The sequence below is a fragment of the Otolemur garnettii genome, unplaced genomic scaffold (assembly GCF_000181295.1).
Source record: "Otolemur garnettii isolate 467f Iridium unplaced genomic scaffold, OtoGar3 scaffold00246, whole genome shotgun sequence".
Lineage (NCBI taxonomy): Eukaryota > Metazoa > Chordata > Mammalia > Primates > Galagidae > Otolemur > Otolemur garnettii.
The window spans coordinates 326079-345743 of NW_003852641.1; the positions used below are offsets into that span (position 1 = coordinate 326079).

Here is a 19665-nt window from a genome sequence, read left to right on the forward strand (position 1 = left end):
TTATAAAATACAGAAAAAAATTATCAGAGAACTGCTTGGTGGGAAGCTGATGATTTTAAAATAATATCACTTCAGGTATCAATTCAAAATGTTATGTATCTTATTTTTAAATTGCTTTAGGGAAGTTTCTGAATAAAATGGATTTTGAAATTAGTTTGCTAAGAAATCAATGTTTTACAGAAGCACAAATTCTTATATCGTTAGCTCTATTCCCTTTTTAAAAATCAGTTTTTTTGAAGCTGCCCTCCAATAAAACAAAAAAAGATTAATTTTTCTATCCTGTGTTTGTCAACATTTAGTTAGATCTTTAAAGTTAATATGCCTTAATTTGTCATTAGAAATTGATTATTCTATTATTTCTATTTATTTCAATAATTCTATTATTACCTTTGTGTTTTGTCATCACATACCCAACGCCCAATTTTTCCTCCTTATATTGAAAATCTGCCTGTGATCTTTTATCAACTCTGCTTACTTGTAGCTCTGTTTCTTTATCAATACATTAAATATGATAATGGCCTGGTTGCTCTCCCTCTGGGAAACAGCTTTCTCCAATTTTTACTTGCTCATCCGAAATGTAAGACTATCTCCAAGTTTAGACTTCATCCTATTTTATTATTTTCTCTTCATTTATTTTCTTCAAACTGGTTTGTACTTACAGCTCCAATTATTACCTTTGTTCAAATGAAGTGTAATGTCCACATGTTGTATTCCTGAACATATGCTACAGAGCAACTCTAATTATTGTAGTGCTCAGATAATTTAAAAATATTTAAACCTTAATTTATTGTACTCTAAATTGACTCCTCTTCTGATTGTCTTTAAAAATTCCATTTTCTGTAACTTTTCTATCACCAACAAAATGCTACTAACTTTTTTCTGCAGTATCTATATCATCTATCTTCTCTGCTCTTACAATGACCAGTCTAGCCAATTCATTCTCTGTTAAGTCAAAAGCTTTGGTTAGTCTCCTTGATCTAGAAGTCTAGAAGCCACCATATCAAATTACAAAATTTAATTGATTATAATAGATTCCTGTGATGCCAACTCTTTTCCCCCACGGAGATTCCTCATGGAATAGGTTGTATTTCACTGTTAAATACCCACGCTGGAATCTGGTACATTGTTATACTTCCTGCTAGGTGACACTTTGCAGCTTGTATGAAACTTGGTGACAAGCAGGTGGAAAAAGAATGAGAACTTTCACTCACAGTAAATCATATTTCATTGTTGCTACAGCTCAAAATATCTCTAAATAAGGAAAAGGAATAAAAATGTAGGTTAGGATAAATACACCTCATTACTCTGTAATTGAAAGCCTTTTAAACTTTGATTCCAACCAAACTTTTCTGTTTTTCTTTTGCTACTCTTCCCCTTGAGGAACTCTCTTTTACAAACAAACCGAGGTAGATGAGTGTTTTTAATTGGTTTTATATTTTCTAATTTTTGTCTTTATTCACATTTTGAATGCTTTTTTTACCTGTCAATAGCCTGGTCATTCTTTAATGGCAGCTGTAGGGGAGAAAAGATTTCTTTTCCTGACTAGTCTTGAGGTTCATAGCTGAGACCCTTACCACAAAGACAAATTAACAAGACAAAAGTGTGTACATTTTTAATATAAATTTTATGTGACACAGGACCCTTAAGAAACAAAGAAACAAGGACATCTGTCTGTCTTTATGTTTTGGTTTGATAAAGAGTGGGCAGTTATTTAGAAATACTATGGATGAAAGGGGTATGATCTAATGGCAATAAATGGGATGGGAGGCGCTTACCAAGAACCGGCTGTTTAGATTATTCTTGGCCTCCAGGTATAGGGTAGGGACCCTCTGAAATGACAGTCTTATGACCTTCTTTCAGTGAAGGCAGGTCAGGGAATTATTTTATGGCCTGCTTCCAGGGGAAAAGGTGGGAGAAGGTCAGTGAGTGCACTCCCTATAGTTATGTTTTTCTCACTTTCCTTCAGCTTAACATACTCAGTATATACCATATTTGGAGTACACAGTCTGAGTGCCACCACATCTAAGATCCCCTGTGCTCTGTGAAGTTTTCCTGACTATAAAAATTGAAAGTTAGCTGCCTTGTTTCTGTTTGCTGAGAAATCAGTGTGTTAGAAAAGCACAAATTCTTATGTTGTAAGCTCTAGTCACCATTTAAAAATGAATTGCATTTATTGCCTTTATTATTTCTGTTCTTTTACCTCTTGGCATATATTGCCCTGTATTATTTATTTATCTTGTAGCTATAGCCTATCTCCTTGGCTAGATTATAAACATGGAAAAATAAAAACTGAAAGATTCCTTGTATTTTTCATAGCACAGAGCATAGCCCAGGCCAATGTTAGCTGCTTTCTACTAAATGATACTTCTGTCATCTTGCCTGTGTAGCTGTATATGAGTTTGAAGCAAGCCATGCACAGGACCTGTGGCGTTAATCTTGCCTCCTTCTCAATACTGTCCATAAAAACCTCAGGGTCAGTTATGCCATCTAGAAAGAGAGCAAAAGTCCCACATGCCCCATATTCTCCTGGTGATATCCAACTCCCATCACAGATAATAGCTTTGGCCTCTTATCTCCTGGGGAAACCAGAGGGCAGAGCAAGAACATTGGCTATATACAGACTAGAAAGGGCGACAGAATAAGGTATTTGTTATGGCGAAGTGTAAGGTTTCTGCAACCCAAAATGCTAATATTCCTTACTTCCCCCTCCTCAGCTTTCATGTAGTTTCCATCAGTTAGAAGCTGTATTTTGTGACCTGCTTCTTAAAAACAAAACAAAACAAAAATACCTGGTAAAACAAAACCAAGAAATGGCATTAACTGATCAAAGAAGCAAGACATAAAAAAAAAAAAAAAACTTTGGTACTTTAAAATAAAATACGAACACATAAAATTTAAACTAGCCTTAAGGGGGAGAAGAAAGCTAAGGCAAATCTTCAGTGTAAGTCATCAAGGGCATGTTATTCCACTGGCGGACTTAGACTGTGATGTATACGATCATGTCTGTGTTCAGAGCATGTACATTTGAATTACCAAACCATGAGGGCTGTGCATTAGTGATCACTTGAGACACAACAATGCTAAGCAACTTAAGATAAGCAAGAGTAAGCGACTACTTCAATAATATGTGCCTAAGAATATACTCTGCTGATAATAACACAAACAAATTTGCCTTCTAGGACCTCTTCGCTCTTGATGTAGAGCCCTACCGATACAGTGGTGTTAATATGACAGGATTCAGAATATTAAACACGGAAAACACCCAGGTCTCCTCCATCATCGAAAAGTGGTCCATGGAACGGTTGCAGGCACCTCCGAAACCTGACTCAGGTTTGCTGGATGGATTTATGACGGTATGGACACCCACTTTAAGATCAGTTTGTGTGTTTCTAAATAGTATCGCATAAATGTTAAATCCTCTGGGTCCAGATTTCAGTTTAATTATTTCACATTAAATGCATAATATCAAAACTACTATGGAAATAACTCTATTAACAATTTTTTCAATCAATTGTATATGACCAATTTGTATTTTAATCCAAATATCTCAAAAAGCATTACAAGTATCACCAGTGCATATAATGTAGGAATTTCTCTACAGTTAATCATTGACGTATATAGAAGAAAGGAGAGACTGAATTAATTCTGATCTTACCTGCCAGTAAATGGTTACTCTTCATCATGATGGTTTCTGATATCTGTTGTTATGTGAATGACTCACATCACACAAAAATCTCCCTGTAGCTGACTCACTCTTTAAAGCTCAAGGCTGATGAATAATCACATTTGTCTTTTTCAAGTCCTAGTTTAAACCTAGGACTGTATTAATGAATACCTATAAAAGAGGGTACATTTTTATACAGTGTTAGTTGTTTATGCCAATGCTGCCAAGGAAAATAAAATACAAGGCATGCACCCAATTTTAAATTTCCTACTAGTTGTCTATAAAATATACCCCCCAGAAGACAGGTAAAATTCAGTGTTGTTAATTTTTTTTTATCTAACTCACTAAATAAAAAATACTATTCTTTAAATAGGTAATTGATATAAAAATTATTAATGAGATATTTTGTATTCTTCTTTCTACTCATGTTGGTGTGTATTTTACACCAAAAATAATTCAGTCTAGCCAAATTTAGTAATATTTGCTGAGTAGACAAATATGGCTACAGGCTACCTTAACAGATCAGTAGGTTTATACTATACTTTTAAAACAAATTATAAATGCCTTATACATTATCATTAAACTCAATTTCTACAGAACAAATTATTTCTATAGTTTGGAAAATAACTCAGCACTTGGGCTGTATTTACATTTCGCAGGTCCTTACCACCTACTTTTAATGAGTATTCGTCTAAATGGAGACTTTATAAACATAAACATTCTCTGCCCTTACAATGAAAAACTTTGTGTGTTACGAATGTGATGTTTACGTAATTGCTTCAATGAGGCTTCAAAGTTTGTTTCGGGTGTTATAACAAGATAATGGGCAAATGTGATGTTTCTTTTCCCCCTACAAGATTTGGAAAATGAATTGAGTGCCTTCATTGAGAGTATGGAGGAAAAAAAATAGCGTATTTCCATCAACTTCTTTAGAGGAAAAAAATGACAATTACTTTTTTCAGCAAGAAAACCTACGAGAATTTGAGAATATCTTATATCCATATTAGCCAGTTTAAAGATGGTGAATCAAACTTTTGAAACTTATGACAATGCTGTTCTTTAAAATTATAATGTATACCATCCTTTAAATTGTTATAATAACAAAGAGTATATTTTTCCACATAATTTTTCTGGTTTTCCTTATAATTCTCTTATTTCAGTATAAATATCTTATTATTTGTTGTTCAATATCATTACTGAATGGCTTTAGGAAAAGTAAATCAATAGGTAGCGGGAGAATCTTAATACTTTTGTACTCTAAGACTTCCATTGATAAGTCCAAGCATCACAATATCTCTTTATATATCACAATTGTAAAATATTATCCAATTTTACTTTGGTACTTTGTATCTCTATTTTAGTTCCTCTAGGATTCTATATGTCCTCCCCTGAGACCAAGTATTCCCTAACTTGTGGTAATTCATATAAACGTATTGAAAGATAAATATAGCAGCTCAGTGCCTGCAGCTCAGAAGCTAGGGCACCAGCCACATACACCGGAGCTGGCAAGTTGGAACCCAGTGTGGGCCTGCCAAACAACAACGACAACTACAATCAAAAACTAGCTGGGCATTGTGTTGAGTGTCTGTAGGCCTAGCTACTTGGGAGGCTAAGGCAAGAGAATTGCTTAAACCCAAGAGTTTGAGGTTACTGTGAGCTGTGATGCCACAACACTCTACCAAGTCTCAAAAAAAAAAAAAAAATATATATATATATATATACAGGGAAGTTATATAAATTTGTTCCCCAGGGGCCTGGCCTGGTGGCTCGCATCTGTAATCCTAGCACTCTGGGAGGCTTGCTTGAGTGGGTAGATCACTTGAGCTTAGGAGTTAAATACCAGCCCGAGCAAGAATGAGATCCCCTCTCTACTAAAAATAGAAATACTAGCAGAGCCTTGTGGTGGGCACCTGTAGTCCCAGCTACTGAGCAGGCTGAGGCAAGAGGATCACTTGAGCCCAAGAGTTTGAGGTTGCTGTGAGCTATGACTCTATGGCTGGCATTCTACCTAGGGTGACAAAGTAATACTCTGTCTTGAAAAAAAAATTCTTATCCAGGGAGGTAGAGGCTTTTGGAGAGAACTAAACCCTAGAATATGGAAAAGAAGATGTGGTGTTAGGAAAAATAGAGATTCTGAATCTCTTTCTAGCCGTGAGTCCATTACTCCTGTTATCTGCACTTTGAACTTGCGGGTGATTTCATATATGAACGGGTATGTTAGAATAAAATGGATGATGAGAGAAGGAGCCTATTCACTGAAATTTCTGGACATTGTATTTAGATCATGGATTTTAAAGCATGGTCTATACACAGTGTCCAGAAATTTTATTAAATAGGCTACTTTTCTCATCATTCCATTTACAGTCTAATATATGTTACTTCATTTATATATTTTCATTTATGTTACTGCAAAAAATGTAAAGATTTCACTAGAAAACTTACATAACAACATTTTTTAAAATGGTGAGCTGAAGATAGTTACTCATTTGAGCACTTCTTGAATAATAGTACTTATTTTGAAATGTGCACCAGCTATCTATTTTTATTATGTTTATAAATGCAACATAGAACAGAAAATATTTGAAGTATGGGGTTTACATTAAGGTGAAGATTTCTTCCAAAATACATGCAGATTGTTTGTTTGTTTATTTGTTTTTTACGATTTATCTTTTAGAAATTTATTTTAAAATAAATATATTTTAAAATCTTTTCATTATGTAGTATATATAACACACATATTATCCATAAAATATTTTTATTATATAATGATAATTGTTAATTATAAAACAGCATATGCTTATTAGAAAAATAAAAGCAATGTGAGTTCTGTATTAAAATCTTGGCATATTTCTGCCTTTCCTGAGTATTCTTTTTCTTTTTCATGTTATCATTATATTGTAAGCATTTTCACAAGTCATTAAATGTTTAGAAAAATAAAATAATAGGCCATTTCCACCATAAATGGAGTCAGGAAATTACAAAAATTCTAGTTAGAAAAGAAAAGAATTATAGCCTGGCATTGTGGCCCTGGCAACATTCCCTCCAGTTAATTCATGAGATCTCAGTGTTTATATTTATCTCTTGTTCTTTTCTTTCCCCTATGGTCTCGTAAAGAAATGGAATTATTAGCAAAGTCCTTAGTCCTTAGCACAAGACCTGCTATTATAAGTATTATAGTCATTTGCCTCTGTGTAAGATCACAGTGCTTAGACCCTCACGTGCTTTCTTCATGTTTGAGCTATAAAAGGAAACAGTGAACTGGACTCATGAGTTTTTCTAGTTGAGTTAGCATCTTAAATGACCCCTAGAATAACTGTTTATCAGCTAAATGACTATCGAATATAAGAACACTTCTGCAATTATAGTTTCTTCCTTTATGGCCTGAGGTCATCGTGTTAAAGATATCAGTGTTAGTTAGGTTAGTAAGATTTTTGTTTTCACTTGGTATAAACCCAGCCAAGGACACGCACACATAGTACATCCAAGCCTGATTATTAAGGAGGGAAAAAGAAAGGAAGCTTAATTTTTTCCTTTACATTTGAGGGAATTTTTTGTTTTGTTTTGTTTTGATTTTAATGCACCATATCCCACTTTCCTCTTTTCTCACATACGGCCATTCAGTGAGTGCACTGAACTTCCCAGGCATAAGCTGTTATACAACCCTTTCTCTACTGTTCATTCTCTGTTAAGTGTTCACTTCTTGTCATGCTTCCAGAGGTGTGGAAGTCCCTTTCAGTGAGCATTATCACCGTTCTTTACTACATAATCAGATGACATCTTCCCCGGTCCTCTGTCCAGACACTGCCTGCCTTTATAGCACGGTTTCTAGAGTATAAAGCAAGAATTCACTTTTTGAACCAGAGAGTCAATCAGAGCTTGACAATGATTATACCACTGATGTACTGAGTTTACAGCAATCTCAGCCAAGAAAATCAAATCATGGACAAACACCTCAGGGTGTTTTTAATGGTCTAACTATATTCCAGAGATCCTTACCAGCGATTCCAGTATGTCAATGTATATTAGTACTAATGTACCTTAATAATAACAAATAATTATGAATGCCATTTTTCTTGTGCTGATATATAATGTCATACATATTTCTTTATAATATAAATTAATATGATATTATTATAAAATATAAATCAATAATAATTGTATTGACTGACTATATCATCTGGATTGCTAGAGGGAGATTACTGTTTTAGAAATTTCATATCTGGATACCACCTATTATCTCTATAGTCATTCTTCTCAGTAACCAACACTTCATTCCACTGTATCTGTATCTTCCTAACTATGTTCTTCTTGTCATCCCCTGAGCTGCATCTCAGTTCTGGTCTTTCCCCTGGCTTTTGTAATAGTCTCTTCACTGAAGTCCTACCCCTAACAACTCTCTCTTAACCTTCACCTCATTTCTAGTGTGATCTTTTCAGAACTTTGTTCAGGTCTCTTCATTATTTGCTAGGTGAACTTTGAGTGTATTTGCCAAGCTTGCAAGGCCCTCCACGATCTGGCTCCTCCCTACTTGTCCAGACTCGTAATTGCCTGCCCTCTGCTCTACCGGCCCACCACCCAGCTCACCCTCAATGTCTTCACTCATCGTTTAGCTGCTACGATTCCAGCCCAGATTTTTCTATTGTCAGAAACACCTAGCTTTATTTTTTGAATGCTTGCCATATTTCTACTTAAGCTCTGATTTTTAGGTCATCTGTTACCTTTTCTGTGAATTTGCTTGAAGTTATTTTATATGTGCGGTCCTTGATTTATGTACTCTATGTTGAAATTTGACTCTGGGGTTTTGTTAGTTTTCACATCTCTTTCCCAAAAGACTGTAAGCTCTTTCAAGGCAGGAACTAGGTTTTATCATGCTTCAGGGCCTTGTAATTAGTTCAGCATCTAGTGCAAGAAGATACTCACAATAAAGGAGTGACTGCCTAATTGAATAAATTTGTGAGTTAATTGATTTTAATCATAAGACATCTGAATTCTAATCACTAGGCCCTCTCATTTCCTCAAATATATTCTGGAAAACGTTTTATTTACCTACTTGCACTTTGTTATCGCGATATCTAGTAATTTGGAAGATTCAATTAAGTTAGTCTTAGTTATTTTTTAGTTAAAAATACCTTTAAAAAGATAAATGCTTAGGAATTCTTTTGAATAAGAAGTGACATTGTAGTGTGTTGGAAGAGTAGATCCCATTTTCTTTTACAAAGGGAGAAGGTCTATAAATAGGGTGGTGAATCTTTATAGGTTTAAATTCTCAAGTCCTCCTAATAAGTATTTCTTTATAAAAACAGACTACATCCCAGAAATGTATCTTTTTTATTGGATTAACATTGCATATAAACATCTTATAGCAGGAAGTTAGCCCAAAAGTGATAATTTTGTTACCGTGCAAAGATTAACTTTTAGCACAGTCAACAAATTGTCTTGGTACCCTTTACTAAAATTATTTGACCATACATGTGAGGTTTTAAGTCTGGATTTTCAATTCTATTACATTAATTCATATGTCTGTGCCAACAGTATCTTGATCATTATAAATTTGAAGTAAGTTTTTAAATTGAGAAGTGTGACTTCTCCACATTCTTTTCTGCTTATTCAAAATTGCTTTTGTTATTGTAACACTATATAAATGTTAGGACCACTTTGTCAATTTCTGCCCAACAAATAAAAGCCATCTGGGAGTTAGAGAGGGATTGTACTGATCTGTAGACCAGTTTGGGATTATTAGCATCTTAGTGATATGAACTATTCCAATTCATGACCATGGAATATGTTTCCTTTATTTAAGTCTTCTCTAAATTCTTTCAACAATGTTTTATGGTTTTCAGTGTGTAAGTCTTATACTTCTTCTGTTAAATTTATTCCTAAGTATTTTATTCTTTTTTATTTTCAATAGCTTTAGGAAATACAAGTGGTTTATTTATTTATTTATTTTTATTAACATGTGTAACAGAAACTTTGATAAGTTGTATAGTGGTAAAGTCAGGGCTTTTCGTGTACCTGTCACTCCAAAGATGCACATTGTATCTAACGGGTAATTTTTGACCCCTAAAGGAGATATACACATGACCAATAAACCCACACATACAAAATGTTAACACCCTTAGTCACTGGGAAATGCAAGGTAGTACCACAGTGAGGTACCATTTCATGCCACCAGCATGGCTCTAATCACAGAGACAAATATTATTGGTGAAAATTCAGAAAAATGGGAACCTTCATTCATTACTGGCAGGAATATAAAATAGTACAGCCACTTTGGAAAACATTTTGGCAATACTTCAAAATATTAGATGCATAATTACCATGTGATGTAGCAATTCCACTTACATAGAAAAGATAAATGAAAAGATATGTTCATATAAAAACTTGGGCATGAATGTTTTTTGGCACTATTATTTGTAGTAGCCAAGAGATGAAAATAACCTAAATGTCCATTGTCTGATGAATAGATAAACAAAATATAGCATATTTATACAACAGAATATTTAGTCAGACATATAAAGAAATGAAGCACTGATCTCTGCCACAATATAAATGAACCTTGAAAACGTCATCCTAAGAGAAGGAAGCCCATCACGTAGACCCACATAGTATGATTCCAAGTACATGAAAGAGCCATGATAAGTATTCTTTGGGGGATTCCAAAATTAAATATAGTGATCAATGCATAAATTTGTGGATATCTGAAACCCACTTTAAAAGGGTGATATTTTACAGTATATGAATTATATTAAAGTAAATATATTATTAAAAAATAAAAGTCAAAAAAATTAGAGAAATAAGGTATCACTAGGCAGACTTTAATTTACTGCTAGAACTGTAAGCCCCACTCTTTGCTGTTACTTGTTTGTCTTAATTGTACCAATGTTTTCTTCAATTCAGTTGAAGTGAAAATAAATATAAGGCTTTGCTAGGTAATGGGTCAAGCTTATTCACAATTTTCTTAAATGATAAAGGCATTTTAAAAAAGTTAGCTTTATCTCAAATTGCACTAAAACATCTGAAGCGGCCTCACTTGAAATCCTATCACTCTGGGAGGAGGTGGTGAGTGAATTGCCTGAGGTCATGAGTTGGAGAGCAGCCTGAGCCAAAGCAAGACTTCATCTCCAAAAATAGCTGGTCATTGTGGAGGGCACCTATAGTCCCATCTACTTGGGAGACTGAGGCAAGAATATCACTTAGGCCCAAAAGTTTGAGGTTGCTGTAAGCTGTGATGCTACAGCACTCTACCAAAGATGACAAAGTGAGACTCTGTCTCAAAAAATGAATGAATAAATAAATAAAATAAAGCAGCTGAAGAAAAGAATAAAAAAATAATAAAACAATGAATTAATTACTCTTTTATTGACCAATTTTAATAGTATATGTGTTGTACACAGCATTCAGAATTTGATGGCTGGCTCAGGATTTGGTGATGAAGGCAATACAGTAGATCTTCTATAAGTTGATCCCCCAAGGGACTGTCACAACATACAGAGGTGACCAACGTAAAGAACTAGGCCTACTACACTGATATGTACATGTGGTGCATATCTGGTATGAAAATGAGGTCAATGTAGGGAAGTAGTCAACTCTGGAGGTTCTGCTGTATTTCTCTTTCCTCTGAGAACTTCGGGAATTGACAAAATCAGAAGATGTGTCTTTCTGATCACATTCCACATTTCTTTATTGGTAGAAAAATTATGTTCAAAATTTGATGTTGCTTGTTTCACAAATTTCTTTGATCTTGCTTTCTGTCTTCCTGCAAATTCTTGTCAAAATTCCACATTTTCCATCATCTTTTGTGATAACAAGAGACAGACTTGTGGTTTTACATAACTTCTTAGTATTTTGTTGAAAAATATACAACATTTCACAAAGTTTATTGACATAAATGTTATAACTCCTAGTTTTATTTTTGTTGTTCCCACAGAAAAAATTTGGGGGCCCATAATATAGTCAAATGTGGCCAAAATTTTTGTGTATTTCAGAGTAAGTAAAAAGTTATCAGCACAAAATTCATTATATTTATATATGCTTGATTTGATGAGTGGTAAAAGGACATGATATGTAGCATCAATAACAGAATAGCACTGTATTTTTTGCTATGTGTACCTATTAATTTTCTATATTATACTGAGCTGCAAGTTAAATCTGAATAGAAATAATTGAGGTGACCTAAAATCCTCCATTCTTTCATTAACATAGAACATTTTATTTAATTGCCTTTGCTCATCAGCAGATTGAATAATTTGCATAGAATCTAAAGTCGATAAAAATATGAAATTACTATTTTAAGTAATTGTTCTTGATATGATAAATGGCAGTTGCAATGAAGTATTATCTTCATGGTCATGTTATTTTTTAACCAATTTTTAAACTTCTCACTTGGAAAAAATAATACTGAATCAAGAGACTTTTTTCTCCTCTATCCTGAAGAGAAAAAAAAATTATCTTTAAAGCATTGATATAGGACCATGCAATACAAACTTTTGAAAGATAAATATATTTCTGCTTGTAATTCCTCTAGTTTCTTATTTTATATTAAAGAGTTTAAAGAAGAAAAAAATGATTTCCTCTACCTATCTCAGATTTATTGGCTTGTATAAAAGACAGACGAACATCAGAAAAATGAAAAAAATGAAAAAAAGTTCATTAGGCCAAGCCCAGTGACTCATGACTGTAATCCTAACACTCTGGGAAGTTGAGGCGGGTAGATTGCAGGAGCTCAGTAATTGGAGATCAGCCTGAGCCAGAGAGAGATCCTGTCTCTAAGGAAATAAAAAAACTATAGCCAGGCATTGTGGCGGGCACCTATAATAATAGCTACTTGTGAGGCTGAGGCATGAGGATTGCTTGAGTCCAAGAGTTTGAGGTTGCTGTGAACTATAACTCCATGGTACCCTACCAAGGGTGACAGAATGAGACTCTGTCTCAAAGGAAAAAAAAAATAAGTCTATTTAATTAATTAATTTATTTAGAGACAGAGTTTCATTCTGTCACCCTTAGTAAAGTACCAAGGTGTCACAGCTCACAGCAACCTCCAACTCTTGGGCTTAAAAGATTCTCTTGCTTCAGCCTCCCAAGTAACTGGGACTGCAGGCACCTGCCACTGCTGTTTTAGCTGGCTGGGGCCAGGTTCAAACCTGCTGGTGCCCTATAATGTGTTTTTTAATGCATACACACTGGAGATCTCAGATATGAGCTCCTCAAAGAGATATTTAGAACTTGGGCTTCTACAGCATCTTAAAAAAAGAACAGTAATTTTTTTTATTAAGTGACAAGATGAAGGAAATAAGGTTTAGGATTGTAGGTGTGGCAAACAGTGGAAAGGTAGATATATAAATATATATGTAAATAAATTATAAATAAAAAGTATTAGTATATAAATAAATATATATGTAAATGATCTTTACAGAGGCATAGTTGGTGGTGGCATATTCTGAACCTCTTTGATAGCTACCTAGTTCTACGTAGACATGACCCATCACAAGTGATGTTCAGGAAGGAGAGCCCCCTCAAGCATCAATCCATCTCAAGTACACCCAGAAAAGCCAACGGCCAATGCCTAAACAGAGGATAAAGACTAACATTGCAGAGTCTGAGAATTGGCAACATTCTGAGAACTAGGACTTCCCATCTGGACTGGGGCGTAAAGGTAGAGTTGGTATAAAGCAATGAATGTAATCTTGAAAAACAAAATGTCAGTCAGACTATTGAGATAACAAGGCATCAAACTTGAGATACCAAGTACAGGGAACAATGTAAAGGAAATAGAACATGATCAAGAAAATGAACAATGGATTCTTTCATAATTAGCATTTATAACATATATTCTCAAGATATTAAATAGGTACAGATGTTCCTTGAGTTTATGATGGGGTCTTCTACTGATAAACACATCATATACTAAAAATATCATAGGTCAAAAGTGCATTTAACGTCTCTAACCCACTGAAAGCTTAGCCTCACTTTCCTTAACCATGCTGAAAACACTTGGATTAGCCTACATTTGAGCAAAATCATTTAACACAGAATCTGTTTTATAAGAAAGTGGTCAATATCAAATGTAATTTATTAAATACTGTACCGAAAGTAAAAAAGAGAGTGGTTGTTATGTATAATTGAAGTACAGTTTCTACTGAATGTGTATTGCGTTCACACCATCATAAAGTCAGAAAATCCTAAGATGAACTCTCTCAAGTTGGGGGCCATCTATGTAAGATTTTGGAAGATTTGTGTTATTACATATTAGGTATAAAGTATTTATAAGAATATTTACTTAAATATCTGTAATATAATTACCTGTAGATTGCTTCAGTTTCATATCTCCTATGTCTGTAAATAATTAACAACATTTCTTACTGTGTTTATAATGAACCACTGCTGGGCAGTGCCTGTGGCTCAAAGGAGTAGGGTACTGGCCCCATATGCCAGAGGTGGGGGATTCAAACCCAGCCCTGGCCAAAAACAAACAAGCAAAAAATCACTTAAAAAAAAAAAAAAAGACTTAACCACTGCAGCTTTTTTTGTTATACTTAATTTCAGAAGAATTTTATTTAAAAATAAAAACACTAAGGCATATCATAAATAAATCAAGAACATGGCATACAATAGAATTTATGTTATACATTGCACAATACTACCTCTGATTTTTTTAATATAAATACATGCATAAGTAGACGTTCCCATCCTTTCTATTTTTAAGTTGCCTACTTCTAGATCCCCCCAGTGCAGAAATTCTTTTATCTATTTGGTGGTCTAAGGAATTATCTGACTCTGTTATAAACATAAGAGCATACACATATATAATGTATATGAATTTTAAGGATCCAAGCCTATATAAAAGCGCTAGGGAGATTAGCCTAAACAATGACTTTATATAAACTCTATGTCTAGATTCTGGTTAAGTATTGTCATTTTTATGAAAATAACCTAATCGTGAGATATATCTATGGGTTATTACATCCTGCTGTTATCTATACTCCTGGTTTCATGACATAATGGGCAGTTGTAATTCTCATTTTATAGATGCAGATACATTGAATAAATAAATTATATATAAAGGAAGATCCCTGAACCATGATAAGAAGCAAATACAAAAGAATTATTAAGCATCTTAAGGTAAAAGTTAGGTAAGATGAATTAGAAACCAGGGAAAAGTGTTACTTTAAATGTGTTTTCATATTTAGTGCTTCTTATTCTTCATTAATAGATAGGCTTTTACATACATTCTGGGCAGGATGGTAGGTAGTTGGTCTACTAAGCCTCCTTATTTGTTTCTCATATAGATTAAACTCACCAATAAAGGTCAGAAACCAAGATCCAAATCCCATTTACAGACCTTTTAATGCTATAATTTATTTAACTTCTTTAAGCCTCACTTGCCAAGACATAATAAATTTTAGGGGGTAGTTCAAAGGATCAAAAGGATAATGAATTTAGATGTAAAATTTTGAAAACCTACCTGGAATTTTATGTTAAATTATTGCTTACTCTTAAAGTCCCAGTGACTGACAAAGATAGCATTAATTTTGACACAGTGTTTATAGCTTAATTAATCCATCATATTTTAGCATTATTTATTGCCTCTTATATCCAAAAAGGGTAGTAGATATTTGAAGAGTGTGTGCGTGTGTGTGTTGGATGGTTAAATAACAGAATCCTTAAGAAGCTTTCATACAGAATCTGCTAGAACTTGAATCACAATGATTTGAAATATGCTATTAGAATACTATATTTCTATTTAAGAGATGTTTAAGTCTAATTAGAAGTTTGTGAAAGTAGAATGTGCCATTAACTTTCTCTCTATATCAGGTCATTGGGGGGGGTGGAGCTAAGAAGATAATCTTTGGGCACAGAATTAAAGGCTGGATTTCTGCTTAGCTTTTTAATACCTGTCATGGAAGACTGTTAAATATATTCTATTTCCAACTTAAAAAACAAAAAGTTTTAAATCAGAATCACCTATTGAGAACAAGATCTGCTTACTGCTTGCTTTGTGAACTTGTTAACAATGGAACATCTCTGTCCCTTAGTTGCCTCATTTATTCAGTGGAAATGGCAATTACTATGTCATAGTGTCACTGTGAATATTAAATACTTAATTTAGTTACTGCTTCAAGACAGTATGTGGCACAGAGTAGATTTTCTATAACCGGCATCCATTTATGTCGAGGCCAATATTATTTCTGCTCTTTAATGAATGTGCTATTTCTATTTAAAGATCATTGTTCTCCAAGATTCTCAGAGTCTTTTGATACCTTTGTACAAATACAATCAATTGAATAAGAATGCAACTATATAAATACTAATTTATTTATTTGAATTGAATAAGAATACAACTATTTAAAGACTTATTTATTTTTTAGTCTATAAATAGTTGCTTATTTTAATGCTCTGGATGAGATTGAATGAATTAATAAACACAAATCATAGGTAATTTTAATATCAAATTGTCATTTTTAAGGCATTGGTACCTAAGTAATTATTTTTACATTAGAGAGATAATTTTTTAGAAGTGTAGCTTCTGCCTAAAGAATGGTCAAGAGTCTACTCCAGTGCACTAATTTCCAGGATATGCTTGGCCAATACTCTATAAATCCACATTAATAAATCAAAAGAATATTTCAGACAAAATGAAATGAAGAGCTCTAGGGTGAATTTGCCTAAGGGATATTAGGAATTCTCTTGCTTTATTATGCAGAGAGAAAATATTATGTTGATCTTTCATTTGCCTTTCTAAAAGAACTCATAAATATTTAATTCATTAATCTTCAGAATACCCTGTGACCAAATTGAACCAGAAGGAGAAGTAAAGTTATTAAACAGACACAGATGTTGAAATGGGACCAAGTCAGTTCTACATAAAATTTCCCATGAATTGGTATTCATTTATTCTCCAGATATTTATTGAACACCTACTATATGCAATGTATATTATTAGATTCTATGGAAGATAAGGCATAGATAGAAAGATTATAGGATGCCTGCACCTAACGAATTATCAATTTAGCAAGAAAAGTGAAGCACAGTTAAATAATGGAATTATTGTTGACATGTAATAAGGAATGCATGTAGAAAACAGTATGTTTAGCTCCCATTTGTTTAAGATATAGTTACAATTTCTCATAAAGACACAGCTTGAGACTATTTATAATATGCCCAAATTAACAGGAAGAACAGGTCTCTTTTTCTGTATTTTTCTTTTGGACATGGTTAAAAACACACCTTCCTGTGATAAGTCTGAGTAACTCGAAAACTTGATTGGGTTGATGAGGCTGGTTGATGGAGCCCTGGGCTTTATTATAAGATGCTCGGTACAGATATGCTCTCAAGGTGGAGAATGTCATAGCTGCTACTAGGTTCAAAGCACTTCAGAAAGTGCTACCACAGTCCTGGATTTATTGTTAGACCTGGAGTCCTGGTATTTCTGCTGAAAACGTAACAATCAAACGATTGCCTCTGTCCACTCATCCTCGTGTTGTTTGATTATTGGAGACTGTTTTTAGCACTTATCTCTCTACATCCTGTGTGGTCACTTGTCACTGGAACCAGGGCTCAAATTTACTCCCTAATTGGCCTGGACTCCTGCTGTTTTAGACTTTTAGTTATCTTGGTCTTTAGTTGACACCACAAACATGCACCTTTCTGCTCATCATGCCCCTGTGGCTGAGTTGGTGAGTTGGCAACAGTCTCAGACAGTTTCCAGACTCTCACATTGTATACAGACTTCCCCTCTTTCAGCTAGGAATCGTGTCCTCCTACCGGACGCTACCGGAGCATCCTCAGGGTATGTTTGGGATTTGGGTCTTGATTGTTCTTCTTCGGGGAGTTTCTTTGACTCTTTTGCAAATATATCCAGTTCTTCCCCAGCAACTTTCATGCCCTTGGTACTATTCAGGGCTAGAGGCAAGAACAGACTTGGTCTCTGTGAAGCCACACATGCCTGGCCACCAGAGAGGTAATGCAGCATTGGTGTTCATCTACTTAAATTGAAACAAAAAATGTCATTCAATGGACCTGCTCAGAACAAGAAAATCAACAAAAAGAGAATATGATGTTTCTAGTTTTCATCATAACGCTAAATTTATAATAGGGCAGTGCCTATGGCTCAGTGAGTAGGGCGCTGGCCCCATATACCAAGGGTGGTGAGTTCGAACCCAGCCTTGTCCAAACTGCAACAAAAAATAGCAAGGTGTTGTGGCAGGTGCCTGCAGTCCCAGCTACTCAGGAGGCTGAGGCAAGAGAATCGCCGAAGCCCAAGGGCTGGAGCTGTGAGCTGTGAGCTGTGACGTTATGGCACTCTATGGAGGGCAACAGAATGAGACTCTGTCTCTAAAAAAAAAAAAAAAAAAAAAAAAAAAAAAAAAAAAGCTAAATTTTTAATAACAATATTTTTATTGTTATTATTTCACCATCACCAAATACTGGCCACCCCTGCTGTAAATGTTACTTGTATAAGAATTTGCTATGATTGGGAAAGGGATTTTGAGCAGGTAGTACTTGAGCAGGAGCCTAATGTAAAACTGAACATAAAATAGCATTTTGATAAAAATAGATGAGAGTATTGCACTTAAAGCTGAAAATCAGGAGTACTCCCTTATATTTGGGGCTTGCACAAAACAAGAGAAATTCCAGTTGGCAGATCCATGAAAAGGATCTTGACTCTATATCTACATACTTAGGGATAAATTTATAGTTAGACATTTTATTAAAATCATTTTGAAGTGTATATACTTGGAAAAATCATTTTAATTAACTGGCCAAACATTAGCTTTGATTATTTTGGAAAAGAAGTCATCCATGCATTTATTTCTATTAAATTTTTTCTGCCCTTGTTCATATTTCATTAAAAATAGGATATTCTCATACACGCAGTTTGCATAATGTTTCCTTAAAATTAAACTGCTGGGAGTCAAGTACTGCCCACCACAGAGTGCTGAATGAGATAAGAGTTTACCTTCTATTTGGTAAATGGAAGAAATGAGTAATGAAAGAAAGAAATTGGGATAAAAGGATAGAAAGTGATTAGGAGTGATGGAAGCTCTTCACCTGAGGTTATGGGAGGATATGGTATGTAGAATGCCTCCTAAATGACATGAAGTAGCCACGCAAAGATTTATCAGAAAGGCATCCTCAGCAGAAAGAACAGCAAGTGAAAATACCTTGGATGGAAACAGGAAAGGTACATGGGAGGGAAAGAGAAAACTTTGGGGTGAACAAGTTTATGTGAATTTATTTCATAGTTTAGGGACAAAATAATCAAGGGTACTCTTTTTGATGCATTATATTTGAATTGTCTATTAGATATTCAGTGAAAATATTTTGTGTTCTTTCAACACTACTAATGTACTCTGTGTTCATTTAAAAATAACTGGCACAGAATAAGCACCAAGTCAATATTGGTCAAATGAAGGAAAAAATCATTGTGGGAATAGATGCTTCTGAGATGGATAAGGTCTCATGAATTTGAACACAAGTAAATTTACAGTTCTACTGTAAATTTATGAGTCAACAGCATATAAATGATATTCAAAGCCAATGGCCTGGATTAGATCATCCAGGGACATAGTCTGGGTGGATAGAGAAAAGGAGTACCAAGAAATGACCTTACAAATCAAAAATAAAGAAATAAAAGAGAGAGAAACAAAGGTGTGTGAGGAGAGGCATGCACTGAAATGCAAAGGAAATGAAACGAATGTGGTTTCAGTGATATCGGGAGAAGAAAGTGTTTCAAGAAAGAGGGTTCAATTGTGTAAAATCAAGCTTCTAACACTGGTTAAGTAAGGTAGGAAAGAAAACTTGTCATTTTGGCTCGGCACCTGTGGCTAAAGCTGCTAGGGCGCCAGCCACATACACCTAAGGTGGCAGGTTCGAATCCCCAGCCCAGGCCCGCCAAACAACAATGATGGCTGCACCCAAAAAATGGCCGGGTGTTGTGGCGGGTGCCTGTGGTCCCAGCTACTTGGGAGGCTGAGGCAGGAGACTTGCTTGAGCCCAGGAGT

The 19665-nt window shown here is 34.5% G+C and overlaps 1 protein-coding gene across 3 annotated transcripts in view; it reads left to right on the forward strand.

Moving 5' to 3' along the window:
• The window catches only part of GRIK2 (glutamate ionotropic receptor kainate type subunit 2), a 656554-nt gene that overhangs the window by 265439 nt on the left and 371450 nt on the right, over nucleotides 1-19665 (forward strand). For all 3 annotated transcript variants that reach the window (XM_023508414.1, XM_003802378.2, XM_023508415.1), the window contains exon 6: nucleotides 3180-3353. In XM_023508414.1, coding sequence (XP_023364182.1) covers nucleotides 3180-3353 — 174 coding nt within the window. The remainder of the gene's footprint in view (nucleotides 1-3179; nucleotides 3354-19665) is intronic.